The 24,236-nt window shown below is 30.1% G+C and overlaps 1 protein-coding gene across 4 annotated transcripts in view; it reads left to right on the plus strand.

Moving 5' to 3' along the window:
- The window catches only part of LOC142330866 (uncharacterized), a 177,390-nt gene that overhangs the window by 129,270 nt on the left and 23,884 nt on the right, over positions 1–24,236 (plus strand). For all 4 annotated transcript variants that reach the window (XM_075376334.1, XM_075376347.1, XM_075376342.1 and 1 more), the window contains 4 exons: positions 2,849–3,006; positions 6,116–6,604; positions 16,622–16,868; positions 21,835–21,979. In XM_075376334.1, coding sequence (XP_075232449.1) covers positions 2,849–3,006; positions 6,116–6,604; positions 16,622–16,868; positions 21,835–21,979 — 1,039 coding nt within the window. The remainder of the gene's footprint in view (positions 1–2,848; positions 3,007–6,115; positions 6,605–16,621; positions 16,869–21,834; positions 21,980–24,236) is intronic.

Genomic DNA, 24,236 nt, shown 5'->3' on the forward strand with positions numbered 1-24,236 from the left:
ATTACTGATTAGTGGTAACTTACTAATCAATTAATCAAATCATTATCATAAATTATGATGTTTAATTGCCAAATTGGTCGCAGAAATGACATAATTAAGTACTGCACTGATACAATTCACTTACACTGATACCAATTGACTAACCTAGCAAAACTAATTTACTGATACCAATTCAATTATTTAATATAGAGATATTGGTAACAAATAAAGTATTTTATTTTAAGCTAAATCAGTTTTAAATTTGACTCAGGCTGCACAGCTCCTTTGTGAGCGGTGTTGCTTTGGTCCTACAGCACTGATGAAAGAGAATAAAACAGAATCTATTTCAAGTTTTATATTTTTTCTGAGTAGTTAATGTAATGTGTTTTGCAAATTATTCTTTCAATGTATCACTTTAGTTTCTTGCTAAAATTATATAAAATTTATTTCGAATTACAAGAAAGAAAAGTAAAAAGTAGGATTTTACTTTTTAAGAATTTTGACAATAACGATCAATTATACAAAATAATAATTAAAAAATCTGGAAGATAAACACTGAAAGAAAATAATCATCTATTAAAAACAAATATTCAATAGAAATGATGCATAAAGTCATACAAAAGTTAATATAAGTAATGTTATGGGATGTAATACACTTACATTAAAGCTGCTTAGCAAGTTCTCTCCTTTAGTAGGTAGCCTTAGGTAGATTTCAAATTAAAGTCTAACAGTAATTAGATAGTATATTAATCCTCCATTTGGCTTTATTATGATTTCCCAACACTGAAATATCTTAATGGAAATGTTTACCACGTTCATCACTTCCTGTCCCATTGTTTGGCGGGAAGAAATCCAGATGCGAATGAAGGATATGAGACTTTGAGGATATTTTACAGCCCATAACTCTCTATGAATTTATCATTTTATTTATAATATCCTGGTAATTTTGTGATTTATAAATCTTGAGCTTCAATAGCTCAAGATGATTTTTGTATTTTTTTTATGTAAATTCCAACCTTGCAATTTTGAGCCTAAAAGTTAAATTGATTTTTTGATAAGTTTAAATTTCTTATAAGAAAATTATATCAATGTGATATAAGATGTGGCTCACTTGATTGTAATTCAAAGTTTGAATCATGATTGTCTTCTTCCATAGTGTCCACTTCTTCGTCACTGATTTCATGAAACAAGTTTTCAGAAACGCTGGGAACTAGAATGGATTCACTGCGAGATATAGGTCTGAGTGCAAATGGCAATGCAGGGTTTAATACAGAATGTTTAGACTTCTTTGACATTACAGACACATTACTTAAACAAAAATAACAGTTGGTTAAGTAATCTTTTGGTTCACGCCAAATCAATAAGACACCAAAGCCATGGCAACCCTTTTGTGTGCTTTTTCTTAAGATTTTGTTTTCTTTTCATCCTCTTAAGTTGACTACATATCTACTACATAATACTATGAAGAGCCCATGAACTCATACAAATTTCAAAAACTGTTCAAATCATTTACACTCTTATGTGACATTTTGAGACTTCACTGTTCACTCATTTAATATAGTTACCACAGTGACTGAAGAGATTATACTACTAAAAGCACAGACTAACAAAGCCAACAAGCTTTGTGATATTTTGTTAGGAACAAACATGATGAATCTTGTTCATACATGCTTCAATAGAGAGGTATGAGATGTTGTGATAATATTTTATGTTTCATATAAATAAATGTATCATATAAATATTCATGTAAATATGTATCATATAAAATAAAAAGTGTTTGTGTATAATAATTCATCATATAACATCAACAATTTTCAAAATTTAAATTTTGGAATTTTTCATAAACTTAGATTGATGGAATAATCCTGAATTCAGATTTGTTTTCAGCATTAAAAAATATATTGGTTTCATGTATCACATGTTAAGAAACAAAGATTTTGTTTATTATTGTAATTAGAACAACAAAAGTTCTCATAGATAACATAAATTAAAAAATTTTCCAAACTGTTAGAAAAAAACTTCTTCCTACCCAAGCACTGTGATCTTATGCAGTTCATCATTGAATTATCCCCTCATGAACAAAACATCAAAATTTACATCAAGTTCTAGGAAAATAATTCTTCTAAACTAGTATATTACATGCATAAAAAAAATAAACATGATCTGTTAATATGATACACAAGTTTCTTGAGATTGGCATAACCCTTCTCAAGAGAACATCTTTGTTTTCTTTATTTAATAAGACTAAAGAAAGTCTGAAATGACTCTTACTAAGAAAAATAAGTAGTGACGTGGTTTTGTATTACCTTTTAAATTGAGTCACTTATATTGGTCCACATCAGCAATCTGAAACGTAGATGCTCAGCTCTGCCAGTGATACTTTTACTCTCTTCACCATAGGGACTGGCTGTTTAGTAAATATTATTAATTTCAGAGGTAGCATATCTGACATTCTAAAAAAGCACAGGATAAGTAATGTAAAGTAAAATTTAATACAGCCCTTTCTCAAGAAACAAATCTGTTAAACTTAAACAAAATATTATTCTCAGTGTGCTAAAAACTTAAACTGACTTATAAAACAATATTCCATATCCTACTCTGTAAATTTCTGCATGTTTTTTCTGTAATAATAACTTGAAGGTAACATTTTTTATGGTCATTAATTGGATTCAAATTTTGGATAACTCTTTTTTTGTATTTCAGTAAATTAATTGGTTAAGACTATTATGTTCAAAATAATTATCAGAAGTCTTTACATCAATAGATAAAACTTATTCCCAATTTAAGAAGTTTGTTTTAAAAATCTATTGCTAACAGATTTATTTATTTGTACCTGAAAAAATTTTACAGTAGTTATAAAATCTTTTAGGTATGTTAACACTAACATTTGCTGGAGAATATCCTTGTGATCTCAAAAAAGATGTGCTGAATTCCCAAAAGATCAATGAATCTCCAGTATTAATGGCAGTAGATCTGCAGGCGTGTGGGCTGATATGCTTCCGAGACCCCTCTGAATTTACACCTGCAGTAAGTGTGAAATTTTACTTTTAAATGATAAATTTATTTATTTACTCACTAATAAGTACTATTGGTTTTAAGTTATGGTTAATTAATTTGGTTAAAAATTTAATTGTATAAATCCATAAAGCAAAATACAACTCATCATTGCAGACAGAATATGTGCTTTTATAGGGGACAAAATATGTACCCAAAACTCATCTCATAAATTTAAAAATTGACACCAAGCTTCGTAGGTTGCATCCTAGTTGTAAAACTGATTTGACATCAATTTTTGATAGGTGTTGGTATAATAAATAATATTCTTATGATAATAAATTTCAGGTTTAATTAATTTCACACAAGTGTCTAAAAAAATTATTTTGAATGTTATTACAATGTGTGGTAAAAATTAAAAAAGTTGAACATTTTTTTCCTCCTTCAATAGAAATAACTTGTTCAATTATTTTTTTCTGCTCTAGAAAACTATTTTTTATTGAAAACATTTATCTGATATTACTTTGGTTTTCTTAATATCTGAGATAAATATAGAATAAAATAGATTTTTTTTTATTAATGTTCAAGATAAATAATATACACATTTTGTGGATGGAGAAGAAAAATACTCTTGTATTCGTAATCCTAAAAATCTATAAGAATTATCTACAAAGTATTTTCTTAAAGATTAATCTTACTGATAAGTTTTGAAAACAGATAAATAAGCAGGTCCTTTCATCCCGAGGTTCCCCGGGTTCAAATCCCGGTCAGGTATGGCATTTTCACACGCTACAAAAATTGTCATTCATCTCATCCTCTAAAGTATACCTAATGGTGGTCCCAGAGGTTAAAAAAAAAATAAATAAAAAATAAGCAGGTGTCTATTTACACCTGCTAATTCATTAGCTTAGTTCATTTACAGAACTGTTTCTTGTAGAACTGAAAAACATCAGTTTATAATAATAGTCATCACTTCAAACAATTCTGCCAATAATATTAATCTGTTGTTGCCTAAATAATGTAGGTATATAAATAAATTATGTATAGTAATAGTATAAAATATGCATATAAAATGTCTGTTGTTGTTGAAGTAATATAGTAATGTAAATAAAATATGTGTCTGATAAAACAAAAAAATTATAATTATTCCATAACACACATATTACTTAACAGTTACTAACATTTTGTTTCTTCAAAAACTTCTATTTATTTCAGTATTTTTTCTCTGGTATATTCATGACAAAACTCCTATCATTTGATGCAGTCATGACTACCATTATCATACTTATTCATTCAAAAATCTGTTTATATTTTATTTTGAAATAAAATATAAACAGATTAAATTAGTAATAATTTATTATTGTAGATAGCTATTTTTTATAGAAAATACAGAGTGTATAACAGCCATACATTGTTTTACTAAAAATACTGTAATTTCATACATTTATTGTGCTATTATCATACCAATTAAGAAATATTAATGTTGAATGATACAAAACTGAATATTGAAAAGTATTCCTAAAGATGATTACAGCAATATCGTTGAAACAGGAATTGATAAAATAAAAAAAACAGTTAAGCATTATTAAAACATTAATTTTAATAGATTGTGTTTTTCTAGATGACAAAAACTTATGTAATATTGATTAGTTAAAATAGATGAAACTAAAAGTTTAAAATTCTTATTAGCTGGGATAATAATTATCTCAAACCATCCCAAAAATGTTGATTTATAAGGTAGAATCGAATCAGTTACTTAACTGCTTGCTTGATGATTAAACTAGATATCTGCTGCTCTTAATGGATTCTTCCATTAAAATATAATATTTTGAAGTAAATCACTAACATGCTGACAGTGCATTCAGTGATTACTGAATTAAAAAATGAAACAATATCTATAATAAATTAACACATATCTATTTAAAATTACTACTATTACATTGTTTTTATTCAAGAGCTAACTGACTCAAAAAAGTATTTGAGTATTACAATTTGAATATTTAGCATGAAAAAAAAGACTGATTATATTGGTTGATTTATTTGTTGGTGTCTTAAAATACTGTCTTTATAGCTGGCTAATGGTCCAAGAGATGTTATTATTTAATAAGACTTACAACTTGATGTAAGTTAAATTAACATTTTATCAATGTTTTTATATCAATTCATATTTAAGTTTAATGGAATTATGCCATATCAGAAAAATATTATAAATGATACATAAAATGTGTAATGCATTATATTATAATTGTTACTTCAGTTTTTACTATCTTAGACAAAAGTTAAAAATATAATGGTATAAATAAAACTACTTATAATAGCCATTAATTTTATTCATACAATATTCAGTAAATAAAATAAAATAAAATAAAAATTTGATTACTCATAAAATTTTTATATTTTATGGTTAATAAAGTTAAATTAGTTCTATTAAACTAATCTCAAAATGTATTTTCTTTTTGTTATTGCTATTGTAGTGTAAAAAATGAGCTAATAACCTATAAGTTTTCTAACATTTAAGCTGCTTTTTTTGTTCTATTCTGTTTCTATAATTTCTGTGTACCAAATTGGAAGAATAAGAACCAAATTTTCTTATGCATCTTAAAAACAAGAAAGATTTACATTTCAGTTTTATAAGTTAGCTGGGTTGATTCATTTCAGATTGGTGTTTAATATGTATATATTACACAATAGAAGTTGTGAACCAACTGTCATTTTTAAAGATGAATTTTAATATAATAACAGCAGCCAAATTATACAAAGAGATTAAATAACAATTATCGACTGCATAGAATATTAAATTCATAAATATGATTGTTTCAAAAAGTATGTTGTGAAAGCTAAAATGTGTGCTACATTTTCTTACTTGAAGTAAGAAAGTGACAAATTTGAAACGTGTTCAGTAGATAAAAGAATATTGCTATGGAAAGCATTCATTAAAAAAAATTGTAATCAGCTTGTTTAGAAAAAATCTGAATCCTTACTTTTTCTGGAATTGCTTTTTTGTTTTTAACACCATTTTTAAAATCTGGAATAGGAAGTTGTAATGAACATAAATGAAAAGGCCTTAAAATTATCATTATTTTTACTAATTTTCTTTATTAGTTAACTGGTCTTAAGCTAAAATAAATTTTCATATTTTCAGGTAAATAGTGGACCAGTGACGCTTGAAGAGGAATCAGCAGCTATTCTGAGAACCAGAAGTTATACAGCTATCATACATAACTCTGACAGCAACACAACTGACAACTATTCTTATACATTAAGTGCAGATGATCTTCCATTGTTCCGTACTCCTCATCCACATGAGACAGATGCAAGAAGCAATCGAAAAATGAAAAACTCTGGCCACTTTCGTACATCCGTCCGAAAATTAAAAACAAATACATATTTTTTCCCCACTAGTGGACTGTATAATTTCTCTTGTTTAAGGGATACTGATAGTGCAGTGAATTCTTGTTTTATAGAAAAAGCAAACTCTAGTATACCATTAGTTATAGTACCGATTAGTGAAAAACTCAAAGTGAAAATAAGGTCTGCACCACAGGAAAACCTTTTAATTGTGGAAAAAATTAATACCTGGCAAGAAGATGAAAAATCATTAGAATTTTTAAATGGCACATGTACAAATGAGGTAAGTTTAGTCTTTAAAAATTAATTTTCTACACAGAGTGCTATGTGATATTTTTATTTAACTGATATTTAATTTTCCAATTATAAAAAATGTCATGCTTTCACCTCTTGAGTTGGGAAGACTTATATGGGAGATATATACAAAATCTAGTTTTGCTATATAATGAATCAGTGTTAAATAAAAACAAAATATTTGATCATTGATAATAATGATTATAGGTTACAGTACTTTTGACAGTAGTGTTTAGGGTTTTATATTTATTTTATATCATCAGCTTGGGACTCGTATATAACAAGTTGGCAAAATCAGTTAATAAATACTAAATTAAACTGTGAAAAATTAGTTGTAAATTAAATCTGAGATTAAAATAGATTTTTAAAGCTTTTTTATAATTTAAATTAACAGTTTGCTGTCTTGGCATCAGTTGGCTGGGCCAGCTAAAACAAATTGAATTAAAAATATTTTAATATTAATCAAAATCTAACTTATGAAAGAGTTTAACTCTTTTTTACTGAAATTAAACCATCTAATTAGTGGTCTTGTCAACTTGAAATCAACTTAGTGGACCCTTATTGTACGATGGTAAGTCAATTGTTATCAGCAATGTAGTTATAAATTGTATTGCAATATAAATAGGAAACTTACATGTACATAATTTTTCTAATGACTGCCATTTCCTAACAAGTGGTAGTCAGAAGGGGAAAAATCAGGGCTATATGGAGAATGAGCCAGTACTTCAAAGTTGAGTTTCTGGAACGTTTCAGCAGTGTTGGCAGCAGTATGTGGACAGGCATTGTCATGCAACAACACAACACCTTTCGACAGCAGTCCTCAGCGTTTGCTTCGAATTGCAGGCTTCAGCTTGACTGTAATGCACACTGTTTATTGTCGTGCTCCTTTCCTCATATGTTCCAGTACTGGGCCTTGTGAGTCCCAAAAAGCAGCATCAGTTTTCCTCGGATGGTTAGGTCTTGAACTTTTTTTTTGTAGGGCGAATTTGGATGTTTCCATTCCATACTCTGTTGTTTACTCTCCGGCTTGTATTCGTTACCATAGCGATCCAAATGTTTTTGGCAGATGTCCAAGCGTGTTTATTTATGCAACTGTGTGAGTTTCTTTGGGACCCATCTTGCACAGACTTTATGAAACCAAAGTCTGTTGTGGATGATTTCGTAGGCAGAACCGTGACTAATTTCCAAACGATGTGCCACTTCATCAGTAGTTACTCATCTGTCTAAGAAGACCGTGTTATGTGCATGCATAATGTTTTCCTCATTTGTGGCGGTAAACAGTCGTCTGGCTCCTTTGTCATGCGTAACACTTGTGCGACCATTTTTGAATTTTTCTATCCATTCATAGACACTCTGTTGCGGCAACACACTGTTCCTGTACTGTACCAAAAGTCTTTGATGAATATCAGCTCCTGATACACCTTCCGACCACAAAAAACGGATCACTGAGCGTTGCTCTTTGATACAAACAGAAAGCAGAGCAGCCATGGTTAACGGCAGGGCAGCGATAATGGAACTAACCTAGCAGCATCGAACCTGCACAGACATAACAACAATTAAACCATGCATGCATGATCCACGCAACATGACAGTACTACCAACATAAACAAGAACTAAATTGCGGATAATAATTGACTTACTCTTTTAATTAAAAATTTTGAACTGCGATTATTTTTCATAAATGTCCTGTTCAATTTATGGGTAATTAATGGATATTTCACCATAATGTAAATTGAAGATATTTAAGGTAATTACATCAACTTGATTCTCTTACCATTATTCTCACTAATTTTGTCAATCCTTTGAAGCAGGATAATTTCTAAATTATATAATTGAAAAACATGCACTATTAAAACATTTCATACTGCAACCATAGATTAATCTATCTACTAACCATTGTTCTGTAATACTATGTATTGTTTTATAAGGTTTCTTCTGAAGTATTTATAGTAGATTCACATCAATCAATGATTTACATGAATGATTTTCTTAAGTGGGAGCTGTTTGTCCCCTAGAGAAGAATAACAAGGGAATGGTATAAGACAATGACTGCATATACATTATATAAAATATTTGAAATGCAAAATTTTGAACTCAAGTTTGTCAGTAACTCATAAGAAAATAAATCACAATTAAATTGAGAAACAACTACTGGTTTTGTTCTTTACAGCTCTGCAATAAAATCAGTTTTTAAGACAAAAAATTGTTTTACATTGTCTAAATCTATATTAAAAATTGTAAACAAAATTTGGTTTACCTCCTCTATTTGTACTTATATAAAGGATTTATTTTCCCTGACTGCTAATGGTTGCCAACCTGGCTTCTTAATAAACTTATTTATTGGCAAGTATCTAATAATTTTAACGATAATTTCATTCGTCTCATATTCCTCATTAAACTACTTGACTGCATGTCCATAGTTTTAATAAGAGTAAAAAAAAAGAAGCATTTTAAAAGACCGGCATTGATAATTCAGACTGATGGTAAATAAATAAATTTCTTCATTTTTTGAGTAAGGTTTTATACATAACATCTACAAATTTTTTGTTATGTTTTTTGGTTGAATGTAATGTGATAAAGAAACAATTGTATCATAAAAAATGTTATTGTAAATTACATTTACATTGGAATTAGGCTTACCGTACAATTAGCCTGGACCATCCTGGATTTTTAGTGCTGTCCGGGGTTGTAAAAATTGCAGGGTTTGCAAATTTTATGACTGGGGAAGATTTTTTTAATTTTACACTTACATGTTCGACATCACGTTTTTAAACATTCTCTTACAGTCGTCCATCTCTCAGCCATCCTTGGAGCAAGCACTGACGTCGATTTTGACGGAGGTTTGGCTAACAGTCTTGCCACAACTTTTTACTTAGTCATCTGGCAACACAACAGAGGCAATGTTTTTATGTTGTTTTCAAGTGTGAAGTAACTGATCTACACGTTTTTGACATTTTATTTCTATCACATCGTTTAGCAATGGGCAAAAGAAAATGTGTGTTTAATGTTACCTTTCAACAGGAATACAAATTTTTGATATTGTGAAACGACAGTAACAATGAACGTGTTTATTGCACACTACGTACTGGAGAATTTTTTGTTGCACATAAAGGAAAGGGTGATATTGAAGATCATGTGAAAACAGCTAAACATAGGAATGTTAATAATACTACTGCTTCAGCAAACATAAGAGATTTTTAAAGCCAAAGATGGGAATAACAATAACAGTGATCTGGAGTGTGCTGCTAAATAAGCTAAATTTGCATACCACACTGCCAGACATGAACTAGGTTTGAAAACATCAGACTGCACATCTGAATTGGTTGAAAAATTATGTGATCCAAATTTTCATCTGCTAGAACCAAAACTGAGGCATTTATTGTTAACATTATTTCGCCATTTATATTTGATAATGTGTTATGTTCTTTGGTAAACATTAAGAATGTAACAGTAACAATGGATAGCTCAAACATAAATGAAGTAAACCTTGTTCTGAAGATATTTCAATATGGAGGAGGGAACTCAAGTTAAACTTATTAATTTTTATGAAATGTCAGGTGAAACTCCTCAAATTTTGACTCTGTATTTATTGCTGATAACACTAACAGTAATTTTTGTGGTGTGAAGAGAAAAGGTAATGAACAAGTCTTCAGAAAAGTTCAAAGTGATTTAGATAGACCTATTTTAGGGATTGGTTGTTCAGCCCACATTGTACACAACTCAGTACAAATAGCATGTGATTGTTTACCCCATGTTCTATGGGACATAGAAGTTATTGTTATAAAAAATTATAAATATTTTCACATATATACAGTAAAAGTAATGAAACTTAAGGAGTTCTGTGAATTTGTGGAAACAGTTTACAAAAAATTATTATCTTATAGCAGCACAAGATTCCTTAGTTTGTTACCTGCAACAGAAAGAATTCATTCCATTTTGATGGCCTAAAATCATACTTGTTATCTTGTGACAAATGCCCAAAATTATTATTTGATTTTTTTGAAAGTCTAGAAAGTAAACTGTTTTTGAAATTTTTATATGATACTCTACAGTTATTTAATATTGTAATTCTGAAATTGGAAGCTAATTCTATTACAGCAAAAGAAGCATTTCAGACATATTCTGAATTAATATGTCAACTTCAGGAAAGAAAAACCCACAAATAAGTAGGTTGTGGTTCAAGTTCTGAAAACGTACCAGATACTATTGAAGAGAAGTGGAAAGCAGTTTTTAAGGTGTTTCGAAAGACTGATATTTCTGTTGCAATATTTCTAAAATGGTTGAGTTTGTGATGTCTTTGCCTGGGAAAACTGCTCCAGTTGAGAGACTTTTTTTAATTACGGGGAACATTTGATCTGCAGAAAGGGGTAGACTTTCAGTATCTACTGTTAAACGTAAATTAATGCTAAATGTTAAAATTAATTCAGAACTTTCTTTTTGTGAATTTTATGATGTAATTAAAACAAACAATCCATTTCTGAAAAAAAGTCATGTCTAGTGAAAAATACAGCTGAACAAATAAAGTTTAATATTTCAATAAACTGTTAGACTTTTAAGTAATTTCAAAATATGTCCTGGGATGGACCGAAAAAATATGGTAAGCCTAATTAGAATGCAATTCAAAATTCAAGCAGTTATTTTTATCTTAGGTTTAATGTACAACTTCTACTGTATGAGGAGCTATTAGTAAAAACAACCATCAAGCAGATGTAACCAAGTATTGCTGCTAGTGTTATATAAATTAACATATTTTTATATAGAAACTATTTAATTTTATTAATATTTGTTGTTAATGCTTATAAAACCAAACTTGATTGAAATGTGTAAATGGTGGACTCCTTCTTAGTTGGCCCAGCAGGCATAAGACTCTTATGCATGCTTAATGCAAAAACACATTATAAAATACTAGTACATTTATAGAGGGTAATTTATGTATTATTTTATTCCGCTTATCATTCATTGTCCTTTTACTGGCATCTAAATTATTAAATACATGTTTTGCCACATCACCTTCATCAGTATCTTCTAACACTTTCAATTTCTGTTACACAGTAATAACACTATCACAGTTATCATTTAGATAAATGAAAGTATTAAAATCGAAATGAAAAGAACTCATCTTTAAGCTAGGTGTTTAGATTTTACATGGTTAAATCTAAATGGACCATGGTTAGAATTTTGGAATGACTTGTTCTAACCATAACTTTGTTTCATTGTTAATGCAGTTCAGTATTAGTTCAATCTTCTCCACATCAATATTGGTAGCTTGGGCCACTTATCAATAATTAAAATTACTGGATTATTTTATCATATTTTGATAATACTGTTCCTGTGCTACAACTTGATGATTGGTGCCTACCTTACAAGAGGTAGTATACTAATTACCCATACTTAGTATACCCATCTTGCTAATATCTATGCTATCTACATGAACATTTATGTCATGAAATCAGTAGCCTTTTATAATGTAAAGTAAAACTTCAGCACAAGTATTTATAGATTATGTTTATATCATTCAATTAATGTGTTTATAGTTAATTAACAAATGAATAAAATTACGAATTTAATTAATGAAAAAACCTTATTTTGAGGTTTAATATGTTTTGCTGTAATCCATTTTTTAAAGTTCTGAAAAATCACTTTTTCATGATATTGTTTGAGCAAGCAATTTATGTTAATAAGACATTAAGAACAGTTTAGGATAAGATTTTTCATCTGTATAATTTATGATCTTTCACCTTTGGAAATTGCAGTGTAAACTTTCTTATTGTTTCTGTCCTTCTTTGATTTTTTTTTGGTTCAATGTGAAATTAAAACTTATAATAGTCCATGTAGTAGTTATCTACATTTCTCAAAAATTATTTGAAGCTTTAAAGTAAGAATTCTTTTCATAGGCATACCTTCTCTCTGAAGCAACAACTTTCCATTATTGTTGTCATACATAATCCACTTAAATCGCAAACTATTTAATATGTAGTCCTTAAACTTGTTTCTCCTCTTTACCATTCTAGATAATATTTAAGTTTATTTCATAACTTCTTTAAAGTTGATAATATGTTTTTTCAGTCAAGTAAAAGTTATGTAAGATTCTCCTAACAGCTTATGAATTAAAACTATGAATTGTTGTTATGGGTTTCTCTCTCTTGCAACAGTGTGAAACTTAACTCTTTGAAAATATGACTTCAGCTTTCCTTCAGTTTTACTCCAATGGACCTGAACTTGGTGCAGTAGAATAAGGAAATTGCTTTTATCATAAATTTTTGCACTTGTACATAATTTCTTTGGTATGTCCATATAATTTTTTATATTTTATTTTACTTTTAACTGTTGGATTCATATTAGACAAAAATGTCACCAGATTTATATGATGGGAATACACAAACACTCTAGAAAATCCTTTTCAAAAGTGTAACAACTAAACGAACAACAAAAAGCCCCTAAAGGTATCACTTGGAGTAGCAAACAAAGTTTTAATAAACTTGCAGTCTGTTTTCAACTGATAGAACTGTGATTTAATCGTCAACTTATTCTTAATAAATTATTTATTTACAAGAAATTCATGTTGATATAGCTCTGTTTTGGGGTTAGATAAATGTTTACTGTGTAGGATAATATGAATCACTATAAAAATAATGACATCATTGTAACAATTAGTTTGAATGTTTATAAAATGATGTTGAGAATACCCCTTCATTCAAGTCTAATTTATAATTAAAAATTAAATTAACATTTTTAAGTTCAATGACTTTGAAAGGTTATTAAAAATGTTCAAGGTCATTAAAAACATGAATGTCAAGGTTCATGTTTTTAATGGGAATTTAAATGCACTTCTTGTTAAGAACAAAGGTTTGAAACTGAACCTTTTACTCATTGGAAAATAATAAACTTAAAAATTCTAATTTACTTTTAAGAGATGAATTAGATGAATTGTTCAACGTTGTTGAACTTATGGATGTGAAATAGGCTTCTTATCTTTTTGTAAGTACCAGCTCTTTTTTGAATTGACCAATAGTATTTACTGTTAAATTTATTACTGATACATGTGTTTATTCCGAAAGTTATCTTACATTCTGGAATATTACATCTTTCAATTTTTCTCATAAATAGAAACTTACAATTGATCTTGCATTCTTGTTAGATTTTTATGTCCAGCATTCAAAGAAAAATTCCATGATTTTTCTTATTCTAAAATCATAGTAACTTAGATGTGTGACATAGAGCTCCATGAATTTGGGTAGTGAGTAATAGAGGCATGATGTCATCGAGTACAATGACCTTCAGCATGTGTGAAAACATATTAGCTACTATATAGTTGTAGTTTATAGTACTGTTAGTTTTCAAGCATTACAATACCATGATGTTAGTTATTTGCTCTTCACTGTCTCTTATTCTGAATCAACTGAATTTTTTCATAGTTATTATTGTTAACTTTTTCGGCTTCAGTTTTCAGAGAGTTAGTGTTTATGTCAGTGTTTTCATTTAATATTTAATTTTTTTGTTTTTTTTTTGGTTATGAACAGTGGATACCCTGCCTGAACCAAGTATGCCACCCAAGAAAAAAAGAAGCCGTGACATTCATAGTGAAGCTCGACAGTTAATTAGCAAATTGACAAATGTAACAGCAAACCAAAATGCAGCTCTTAATTATCCAATCAGTCAAACAATTGAGAGCAGCTGACTACTGTGGAAAGTCAGAACATTTCATTATTAATGTCCTACAGAAGTAAAACAATTGCAAGAAAAAAAACTGCCAGTGCCATCTGAAGAAACATAAATGAATGTTTCTTATGCGGGGTTAGTCTCTCAAGTCAGCCCTGATCATCAGTTTTCTTACTGGTCTAAATAATTGGAATGCAATAAATAATTTTGTTCATAAATAAAACAAAATAAATATAACTGACATTAAATAAATACCTGCCCGATGAAAGAAAGACACAACAGCAAGAGACTTTTTGTCCAGGTTCTGCAATTTTGCAGGAAGATACACAAATCTCCTGCTATCTTTGTGTTATGTTCCAAGAAACTTCACCTACTACAACTGTTTAAGGGTTACCTATGCAGTCTGATCAAGTATTACCATCAAAACACAGTTTGTCTACTCATGGGAAAATAAGAGACATCTGGAAAGGAGACCAAAAAGTTTCTGTTGATGGTAAAGATAAATGTATAATTGACTGAATTATTCAAGAATTTTATGTTGCAAAGGAAAACCAAGGGATAGAAAATTGCTTCCTGTAATAAAATTAGTGAATTAACTTCCCTTGGGGCCAAGATTCATTAATTAAAAAAATAAAAAGTATAGTATCCAGATGGTGAAAATGACAGAGAAAAAGAAAGATTCTAATTGTAAAACTGGCTATAGTGCCATGATAGTACAAATATTTGATTCAAATGAAAGCTCTCCGAAAAGCTGCTAAAAACATACTCGTATTTTATTTAGATGAAACATGGTTAGATATCAACCTCCTGGTCATCAAATGTTGGCAGTCAGGTGGTGTATGTGGTGTACTTGGAATAGTGCAGGAAATAGTCTGATTTTGTTTCATGTAGGTAGTAAATCTGGGTTTGTGGTAGATGCAATGCTCTTTCATCAAGCTGGTACTACAATGGGGATTGTCATGGATAAATGAACAGTACAAATTTTGAAAAATGGGTGAGAGAAAAGCTCTTATTAAAACTTCCTGAGTCATCAGTTATTGTCATGTTCAATTATCATTTGTCACTAGTTGAAAAAATTCCCATAAAATATTCAACAAAGAAAAATATGTGAATTTTTGCAAAAAAAAAGTTTTTTGTGAGAACTAACTATGAATAAAGAATAATTAATAAATCTTTTATCAATTTATAAACTGAAAGACAAATTGTATAGAATCAACCAGTGTATTAATAGTTTAGGTCATAGGTTGTTCAACTTCTAACGTGCGACTTAAACCCAACTGGACTAGTTTGAGCCCTAATAAAAAAATAAGTAAGAGAAAGAAATTGTGACAGAAATCTCTGCTTAACCTGGTTAGAGGAACTTGCAAAAGAGACTATTGTAAATATTGCACTGAATGAGTGGAATGCGTATTGTAATAAAATAGAATGTATAAAAAATGAGAACTGGACAAATGACAGAATAGTTTCTGATTTACTGATGAATTTATTATACATCTCAGTAATGAAACTGATAGTGAGTCTAGTGATGATCAAGCCAGTGAAAACTGTAATGATTCTGATGTAGATAGTGATTTAGCTACGCCTTTAAATTTATATAGTTTGCAGCATAAATTTTAAATAGTCATTTAAATTTATTCCGTAATTTTATTTTAACATAAATTCAAACAAAAATTAACCAGATTAACAAAAAAGATTCTCATAATATTTGTACGGTAAAAAAATGTTATTACTCACATACAAAAATATTAACTACTGAGTATTAATTTTAAGTGTTATGAAGTACATGTCAGATGCTTTTAATTAGTACAGTACAGTAGATGTAGTGTACAGTAACTGCCCGTTCTCAACCTGCCGATCATATTCACAGAGTTGATCATCAGATAATATTAGTTCCTTTGTGGTTTTAATGTTAATTTGTTTTTACAGAAAAAATAAATTATGTAATAAAATTTATATTCAAATCATCACTGATTAAGTGTCGGAAGTCTGTCCAAAAACATTTGTAAAGATGATTAACAATTTGCTATGTTTTTTATAAAATTTTCCTTAAATCACTGTTTGCTTATAACTTTTTCATCAAGAAATTAATTTATTTTAATAAATTTAGCCCAAAGTAAGCTTTCCTTTGAAAATTAGTACAGCTAAAGTCAAAATAAATGTTCTTTCCCCTCTGAGTTCAGTCATTCCAAAGTAACTTTTATGTGGTAATAACATAATCATCTTAGTACCCTTGATGTCAGTTACAATAATTAGTATCTTAAAATTAACACTTATTTATAAATTATCAAACTTGATGTTTGATAATTTTGATGTCTGAATTTTTATTTTTATTGATGTTTGAACATAGGAGTCTTCTACTGAATCACAGATGGTTTCTGTTCCTCTGCTAAATCCTGAAAATAGTCTGGTCGTTGATGCTACCTTAACAATGGACAGCTGTCAACCAAGTTGTTTGCTCACTGTTGCTCGTAAAGATGTTTGTAGCAACTTTGAGAAGAATGTTGAATATGACATTCGTCTTACTTTTTGGTTGTACCTGATTGTTCGTGTTTTTATTGGTATGATTAGTGGCACAGCATTCGCTATGTTTGAAGGTAAGATTGTGCTTTTTAATAAGAAGTGCTTTATTACTAATTATCATATTAATTACAAATCACTGTATATTATGATTACTTTATATATTATTGTGTATGCCTCTATATCAATCAAGTTAATATTTTAATTTACTGGTCTAAATTGTAGTGTTTAAAAATTTATTTTACAGCAATACATTCATTCTTTTTTTTAATAATTATACTTTTCCCTTTTTTTTATGGTTCCCTTTCTTTATCCCCCTCTGGAGCTGGATCTGCAACTAAGCTTGTAAACAGCTCTAGGGGGGTGCCATTGCCTCAAACTGCCTCAGTAGCAACTAAGGTTCCCTCCCAGATAGCCAGGACTTTGTTTTTAATCATTCACCATGACCCTAATGAGGGGCCCAAAGGGGTTCCCCACTGGGACTCCGGTCTTGTCACCACGCCTCTAATGGGGAACCCCAAGGGATCCCCACTAGGACTATGGTCTTACTTTATCCCCCTTAATTTATATATATATATATTTTTTTTAAATTTATATTAGACCTAAAATAATAACTTCTTTTTTTTGTTTTCACTCATTTGACTGTTTTTATGCAGCTCTCCAAGATTCCCTATCTAGTTCTAGTCGTTTCATTTCGGTATACCCCCTACATGCTACATCCCTAACAATTTATTTTACATACTCCAAACGTTCTCTGCCTACACAATTTTTTCCTTCTACCTGTGTCCCCAATATTAAAGCGACTATTCCAGGATGCCTTAATATGTGGCCTATAAGTCTGTCTCTTCTTTTAACTATATTTTTCCAAATGCTTCTTCTTCATCAATTTGCCGCAACACCTCTTTATTTGTCACTTTATCCACCCATCTGATTTTTTACATTTTCCTATAGCACCACATTTCAAAAGCTTCTAATCTTTTCTTCTCAGGGACTCCGATTGTGCAAGTTTCACTTCCATATAAAGCGACGCTCCAAACATATACTTTCAAAAATCTGTTCCTGTCATTTAAATTAATTTTTGATGTAAACAAATTATATTTCTGACTGAAAGCTCGTTTCGTCTGTCGTATTCGGCATTTTATATCACTCCTGCTTTGTCCATCTTTAGTAATCTACTTCCCAATTAACAAAATTCTTCTACCTCCATAATCTTTTCTCTTCCTATTTTCACATTCCACCTTCGTTATTTCTACTACATTTCATTACATTTGTTTTGTTCTTCTTTATTGTCATGTGGTAGTTCTTGCATAGGACTTCATCCATGCCGTTCATTGTTCCTTCTAAATCCTTTTTACTCTCAGCTAGAACTACTATATCATCAGAAAATTGTAGCACTTTGTACCTTGTACTGTTACCTTGTGTCTTTTCACCTTGTACTGTTATTCTGGATCTAAATTGTTCTTTAACATCATTAACTGCTAGTTCTATGTAAAGATTAAAAAGTAACAGGGATAGGGAACATCCTTGTCAGACTCCCTTTCTTATTGTGGCTTCTTTCTTATGTTCTTCAATTATCACTGTTGCTGTTTGGTTCCTGTAAATGTTAGCAATCGTTCTTATATCTCTGTATTTGAACCCAAATTTTTTTTAAATGCTGAACATTTTATTCCATTCTACATTATCGATTGCCTTTTCTAGATCTATAAATGCCAAGTATGTTGGCTTGTTTTTCTTTAATCTTCCTTGTATTGTTAATCTGAAGCCTAAAATTGCTTCCTTTGTCCCTATACTTTTTCTGAAACCAAACTGGTCTGCCCCTAACACTTCGTCCACTCTCCTCTCAATTCTTCTGTATAGAATTCTAGTTAAGATTTTTTATGCATGGATAGTTAAGTTAATTGTTCTGTATTCTTCAGATTTATCTGCTCCTGCTTTCTTTGGTATCATGAATATAACACTCTTTTTGAAGTCTGATGGAACTTCCCCTTTTCCATAAATATTACACACGAGTTTGTATAATCTATCAATCGCTTTCTCACCTGCACTGTGCAGTAATTCTACAGGTATTCCGTCTATTCCAGAGCCTTTCTGCCATTCAAATCTTTTAATGCTCTCTTAAATTCAGATTTCAGTATTGTTTCTCCCCTTTTCATCCTCTTCGACTTCCCCTACTTCCTCTAACACCGTTTTCTAATTCATTTCCTCCGTATAACTCATCAATATATTCCACCCACCTATTGACTTTGCCTTTCATATTATAAATCGGTGTACCATCTTTGTTTAACACATTAAATTTTAATTTATGTACCCCAAAATTTTCCTTAACTTTGCTGCATCCTCCGTTTATTTTACCAATGTTCATTTCTTTTTCCACTTCTGAACACTTTTCTTTAATCCACTCTTCCTTTGCTAGTTTGCACTTCCTGTTTATAATATTTTTTAATTGTTGATAGTTCCTTTTATTTTCTTCATCACTAGCACTTTTATATTTTCTAGGTTCATCTATCAGCTGCAATATATTGTCTGAAATCCAAGTTTTTCTACCAGTTCTCTTTGTTCCACCTAAGTTCGCTTCTGTTGATTTAAGTATTTCCTTTTTAACATTCTCCCATTCTTCTTCTACATTTTCTACCTTATGTTTTTTACTCAGACCTCTTGCGATGTCCTCCTCAAAATTCTTCTTTACCTCCTCTTCATCACGCTTCTCTAAATTCCGATTCATCTAACACCTTTTTTTCGGCCTTTTCACCTACCTACCTTTTTTCACCTACCTTTTTTTCACCTACATTTCATTATCACTAAATTATGGTTGCTATCAATATCTACTCCAGGGTAAGTTTTGCAGTCGACGAGTTGATTTCTAAATCTTTGCTTAACCATGATATAATCTATCTGATACTTTGTAGTATTGCCTGGCCTTTTCCATTGTATATTCTTCTATTATGATTTTTAAACTGTGTGTTGGCAATTACTTAATTATACTTGGTGCAAAACTCTTTCATTCCTTTTGCCCAGCCCGTATTCACCCACTATATTTCCTTCCTGGCCTTTTCCAATGCTTACATTCCAATCTCTACTATTATTAAATTTTCATCTCCTTTTATGTGTTAATTGCTTCGTCAATTTCTTCATATACACACTCTACCTCATCATCATCATGGGCGCTTGTAGGCATATAGATGTTAATAATCGTCGTCGATTTAGGTTTTGATTTTATCCTTATTACAATGATTCTATTGCTATGCATTTTGAAATACTTTACTCTCTTCCCTATCTTCTTGTTCATTACAAAACCTACTCCTGCCTGCTCATTATTTGAAGCCGAGTTAATTATTCTAAAATCAATGACCAAAAGTTGTTTTCCTCTTCCCACCGAACCTCGCTAATTCCTACTACATCTACATTTTCCTAACCATTTCCCTCTTTAAATTTTCTAACCTACCAGCCTTTTTTAGAATTCTAACATTCCATGCTCCGACTTGTAGAATGTTATTTTTTAATTTTCTGGTGACCCCTTCTTCAGTAGTCCCCACCCGGAGATATGAGCGGGTTACTAGTTTACCTCCGAAATATTTTACCAAGGAAGGTGCCTCCATCATTTTTATATGAAAATTCAGAGAGCTACATTTTCTTGGAAAAAAAAGCAGCTGCAGTTTTTCATTGCTTTCAGCTGCGCAGTACTCATATGACTGCATGATGTTGATATGGCCGTTTAAGTCGTCCTGACCTACGCCCTTAACAACTATTGAAAGTGCTGCTGCGCTCTTTCAGGAATCATTCCTTAGTATCTGTCAACAGATACCTCTCCGATATGGTTGTATCTTCGGTCCAGCTGCTCTGTATCTCTGAGCACTCAAGCCCCCCACCAACGACAAGGTCTCATGACTCATAGAGCGAGAAAATAAGAACTATGGTCATATTTAATTTATTATATTACAAGGATGACAATAATTTATGAAACGGTTATGCTGTGAGTACATGTCACTATAGGGTTAACTGCCTGTATGATATTCAATTTATTTTTATACTTTTAATTATACTTTTAAGTTATTCTTGTTTGTTGGTAATTTTTTTACTGATATTTGTTTTATAATTAAGAATTAATGTTATTAATTTTTTCCTTTAAAAAAACTATGGAACAGAACATGAAGTTTCTTCCTTATCTAGCTTTCTTTGAAGATGTTCATTTTGTAGAAAATATTACATTAATAGACATCATACTTATTTACCAGGTTTTAAAAATAAACTGATATTGTTTTAAAATACCTACAGATTTATCTAACTCTAGAAGCCTCTTAGTCATAGCAATAATGTGGTACATTGTGGCAGCATTCTTTCCATTTCGTAACATAGTTGTAATGAAACAAAATTATTAAAGTTTTAATAATACTACATTATATTAGCACTAATGCATTTTATAATAGTAAGAATCTTATCTTTCATTATAAAAATATAAATGATATTAAAAATTTTTGAATCAGAGTAGATATGCCATGTATTTCTAAAAGGATTTAAAACAAATAATTTCATAAAAATTGGTAGTTTTATTTCTTCAGTACTGTGAAGTGCCAGTAAATCTTCTACATGAAGTTGATTTCCAACTGTTGGAAGATATGAATGATGATACTGAACTTGATGAAAGTAATAACTATCTTAGCAAAATAACTAAACTTTAAAATAATAAAAGATTCTAGTTTTTTGTGATTTAAAGAATGTAACTGAAGTCATTACAATATCCCAAAATCTTTTAATTTACATTTCCATTTAGATACAAAATTTCCAGTCTGGTTTTCTTTTTGATGTTCTTTAGAAGTTAATTTTCCCTGAATGGGTTACTGGCCCAGTTGCAGTTAAGTACAGTAGCAGGGCTGCCACTATAGGGCCTCTGATCATGCCCTAGGTTTCCTTCAGAGACAATCTCCTAGGCTGTGCCACCCTCTCCACTATGCTTTCAAGGCTGTTACACACAATATTAACAGTCAAATTTCCTCACATGCATAACAAAAATATGTGTAAGATTAATTTCATATTTAATTTAATCAGGTGCAGTTATTGCCATTTTGAGGGAACACAAAGCGGATTATGGATTGCAAAGGATTTATGCAGCTATTGGAGGGATGATAAGTTCACCATTATCAGGAATGCTGATTGATTATGCAAGTCAAAATAAAGGTTATACTGACTTCAGGTAAAGACATTGAGATGATTAAACAAAATTACTGTGCATTTGAGTTAAACAACATTAATTATGATGGAAAACATTCGGGTTACTTTTTATTAATTTCATTTCAAAATGTTTTATTAATAAATGTAAAAAAGCTATTGTTCAACATTTTTTATGAGAAATCCATAAATTGTTATACATATTAATAAATGTTGTTCAAGCAACATTAAGTTTTAATATCTATATAGTTTACATGACTTGGCTTATATTATTTGAAAATACTACTTTTTCTTAGTTGGCAAATTACATTATTAGTTTTCATACTGTTCACATTACTCAAGCCTTTATCCAAAAAAATATTTAGTTATTTAAAAAAATGTTTGTGGAATAACCAAAAATTTATTTGATGTAAATAAAAAAATTGTGAATTTATTAAAACTGTTTTATTTGCATCAAAAACTTTAGCTGTGTATGGACAGTATTTATCAGTAAATGCTGAAATACTAGAGCTCTATTAGTCACAATTCTACCAATTGCTGATCTGCTGATTTTGTTCAGCTATAGTATGAACAGAATTAAATGCTGGGTCAATTTTTCAGATTTGGAATTAGTAAATTTACGATGTCATAAAAAGATGTGTTAATTTTCAGCTGGTGAGGTAACATCAAAATGACAGTGCACGTCAGGTCGCTGTGTGATTACCCTTGATCACATAATGAAATGTGCTATGCAGTAACTGGTTCTTTTTAGTTTTGGTTAGATTGCCATACACTGAGAAATTTTATAGTGTCTGTTTTTTCTCAATCAAGTGTCCAACGTCAAACTGACGTGTGCTCACCATTTATGTAAATACAATTTCCTTTCGTAAAATGATAAAATAATGTAGGTTTTTGCTTAAATATAAATTTCTTTCCATCCAGTTGTTTCAATTTTATTAGCAAATAGTATTAATTTTTTCCAGTGTAAAAATGAATGTGAATGATCAGAATTTTGAAGAAGCAATTCTTCGTGAACTGGTTGGATGAGAAAGCGAGGATAAGAATATTGATGAACCAATTACAGGTCAAAATAAGGAACAAGGTGCAAATTATAATCTAGAATGAGCTACGGATGGAAATTGAAAGGTGGTTGCTGTAGAAAATGAGAACAGGCTGTTGATCGGAATTACTGTATTGTCAGCAAACATGATACAGATTCTGAGGTCAAAGTTTCAGGAGGTGGTGAAATTGAAGGGATTGATAAACATGGGGAAGTAGATGAAAATGTTTATCTGAGTAAATCCAATTTTAGATGGTCTAAAGTAGAACTGAGATAAAATGGTACGAATTGGTAGCAGGTGTAATAGTCGAAATTAAAGTGAAACAGGGAGAAATTCCAGCTGAATTTCTCCCTGGCAAAAAATGAAAAATTGGGGAAAGTTTATACGGCTTTACTAAATAAATGACCTTGATTTCTTATGTATCAAAATGTAACGGAGCAGTAACACTTATTAGTTAGGCATCATAACAAAGGTGATGATAAAAATAATAAGACTGAGATTATATCCTACTATTATGCCACAAAAAATGGGGTTAATGGTTTAGACAAAATGTGTAGTAATTACTCTTCTATCCAGCGTACAAAGAGGTGGCCGATGGTTTTGTTCTACAGATTAATTGATATTTGCGCGTGAATTCCTATATCGCTTATCAATTGCAAGACATACAGTCTTATGACAGATGCTTTGACTCTCTGAAAGTAGTAGCAATGAAGTTAGTTTCTGCCTATACAACGCAAAGATTTTATAATAGAAGAACTTCTCAAGAAATATGAATTTCATTAAAAAGAATTTTTAAATTGCAAGAACCTGAGGTACTTCCAACAATTTCCAGAAGGCTGCAAGACTGAAAGATGTACAGTATCTGTCCTGCAAAAAAGAAGAAAACAGATATTGTATTTGTGCTATAAATGTAAAAACTCAGCATATTTAGACTATTTGAAAAAGATTTGCATGAACTGCTATGAAGACTTATAAACTACAACTTTGTTTTTTATTTCTTATTATTATTATCATTATCGTAGTATATTCACCCATATTTTTATAAAATATAACTGTTTGATTTCAAATGTTATTAAAATGAAAAAAGCAAAAGTAAAACCAACTCAAAATTATGATTTCCAAATTCTTGATTTCTTTTTATTTATTTAATACTGGTTTTCCTTCTTTGGGATTCCAAAACCAAATTCCTCAGATTTGCAACTATGGGAGTCTTTTTGTCAGCAATTCATTTGAAATTACAGA

The sequence above is a fragment of the Lycorma delicatula genome, chromosome 1 (genome assembly GCF_047948215.1).
Source record: "Lycorma delicatula isolate Av1 chromosome 1, ASM4794821v1, whole genome shotgun sequence".
Classification (NCBI taxonomy): domain Eukaryota; kingdom Metazoa; phylum Arthropoda; class Insecta; order Hemiptera; family Fulgoridae; genus Lycorma; species Lycorma delicatula.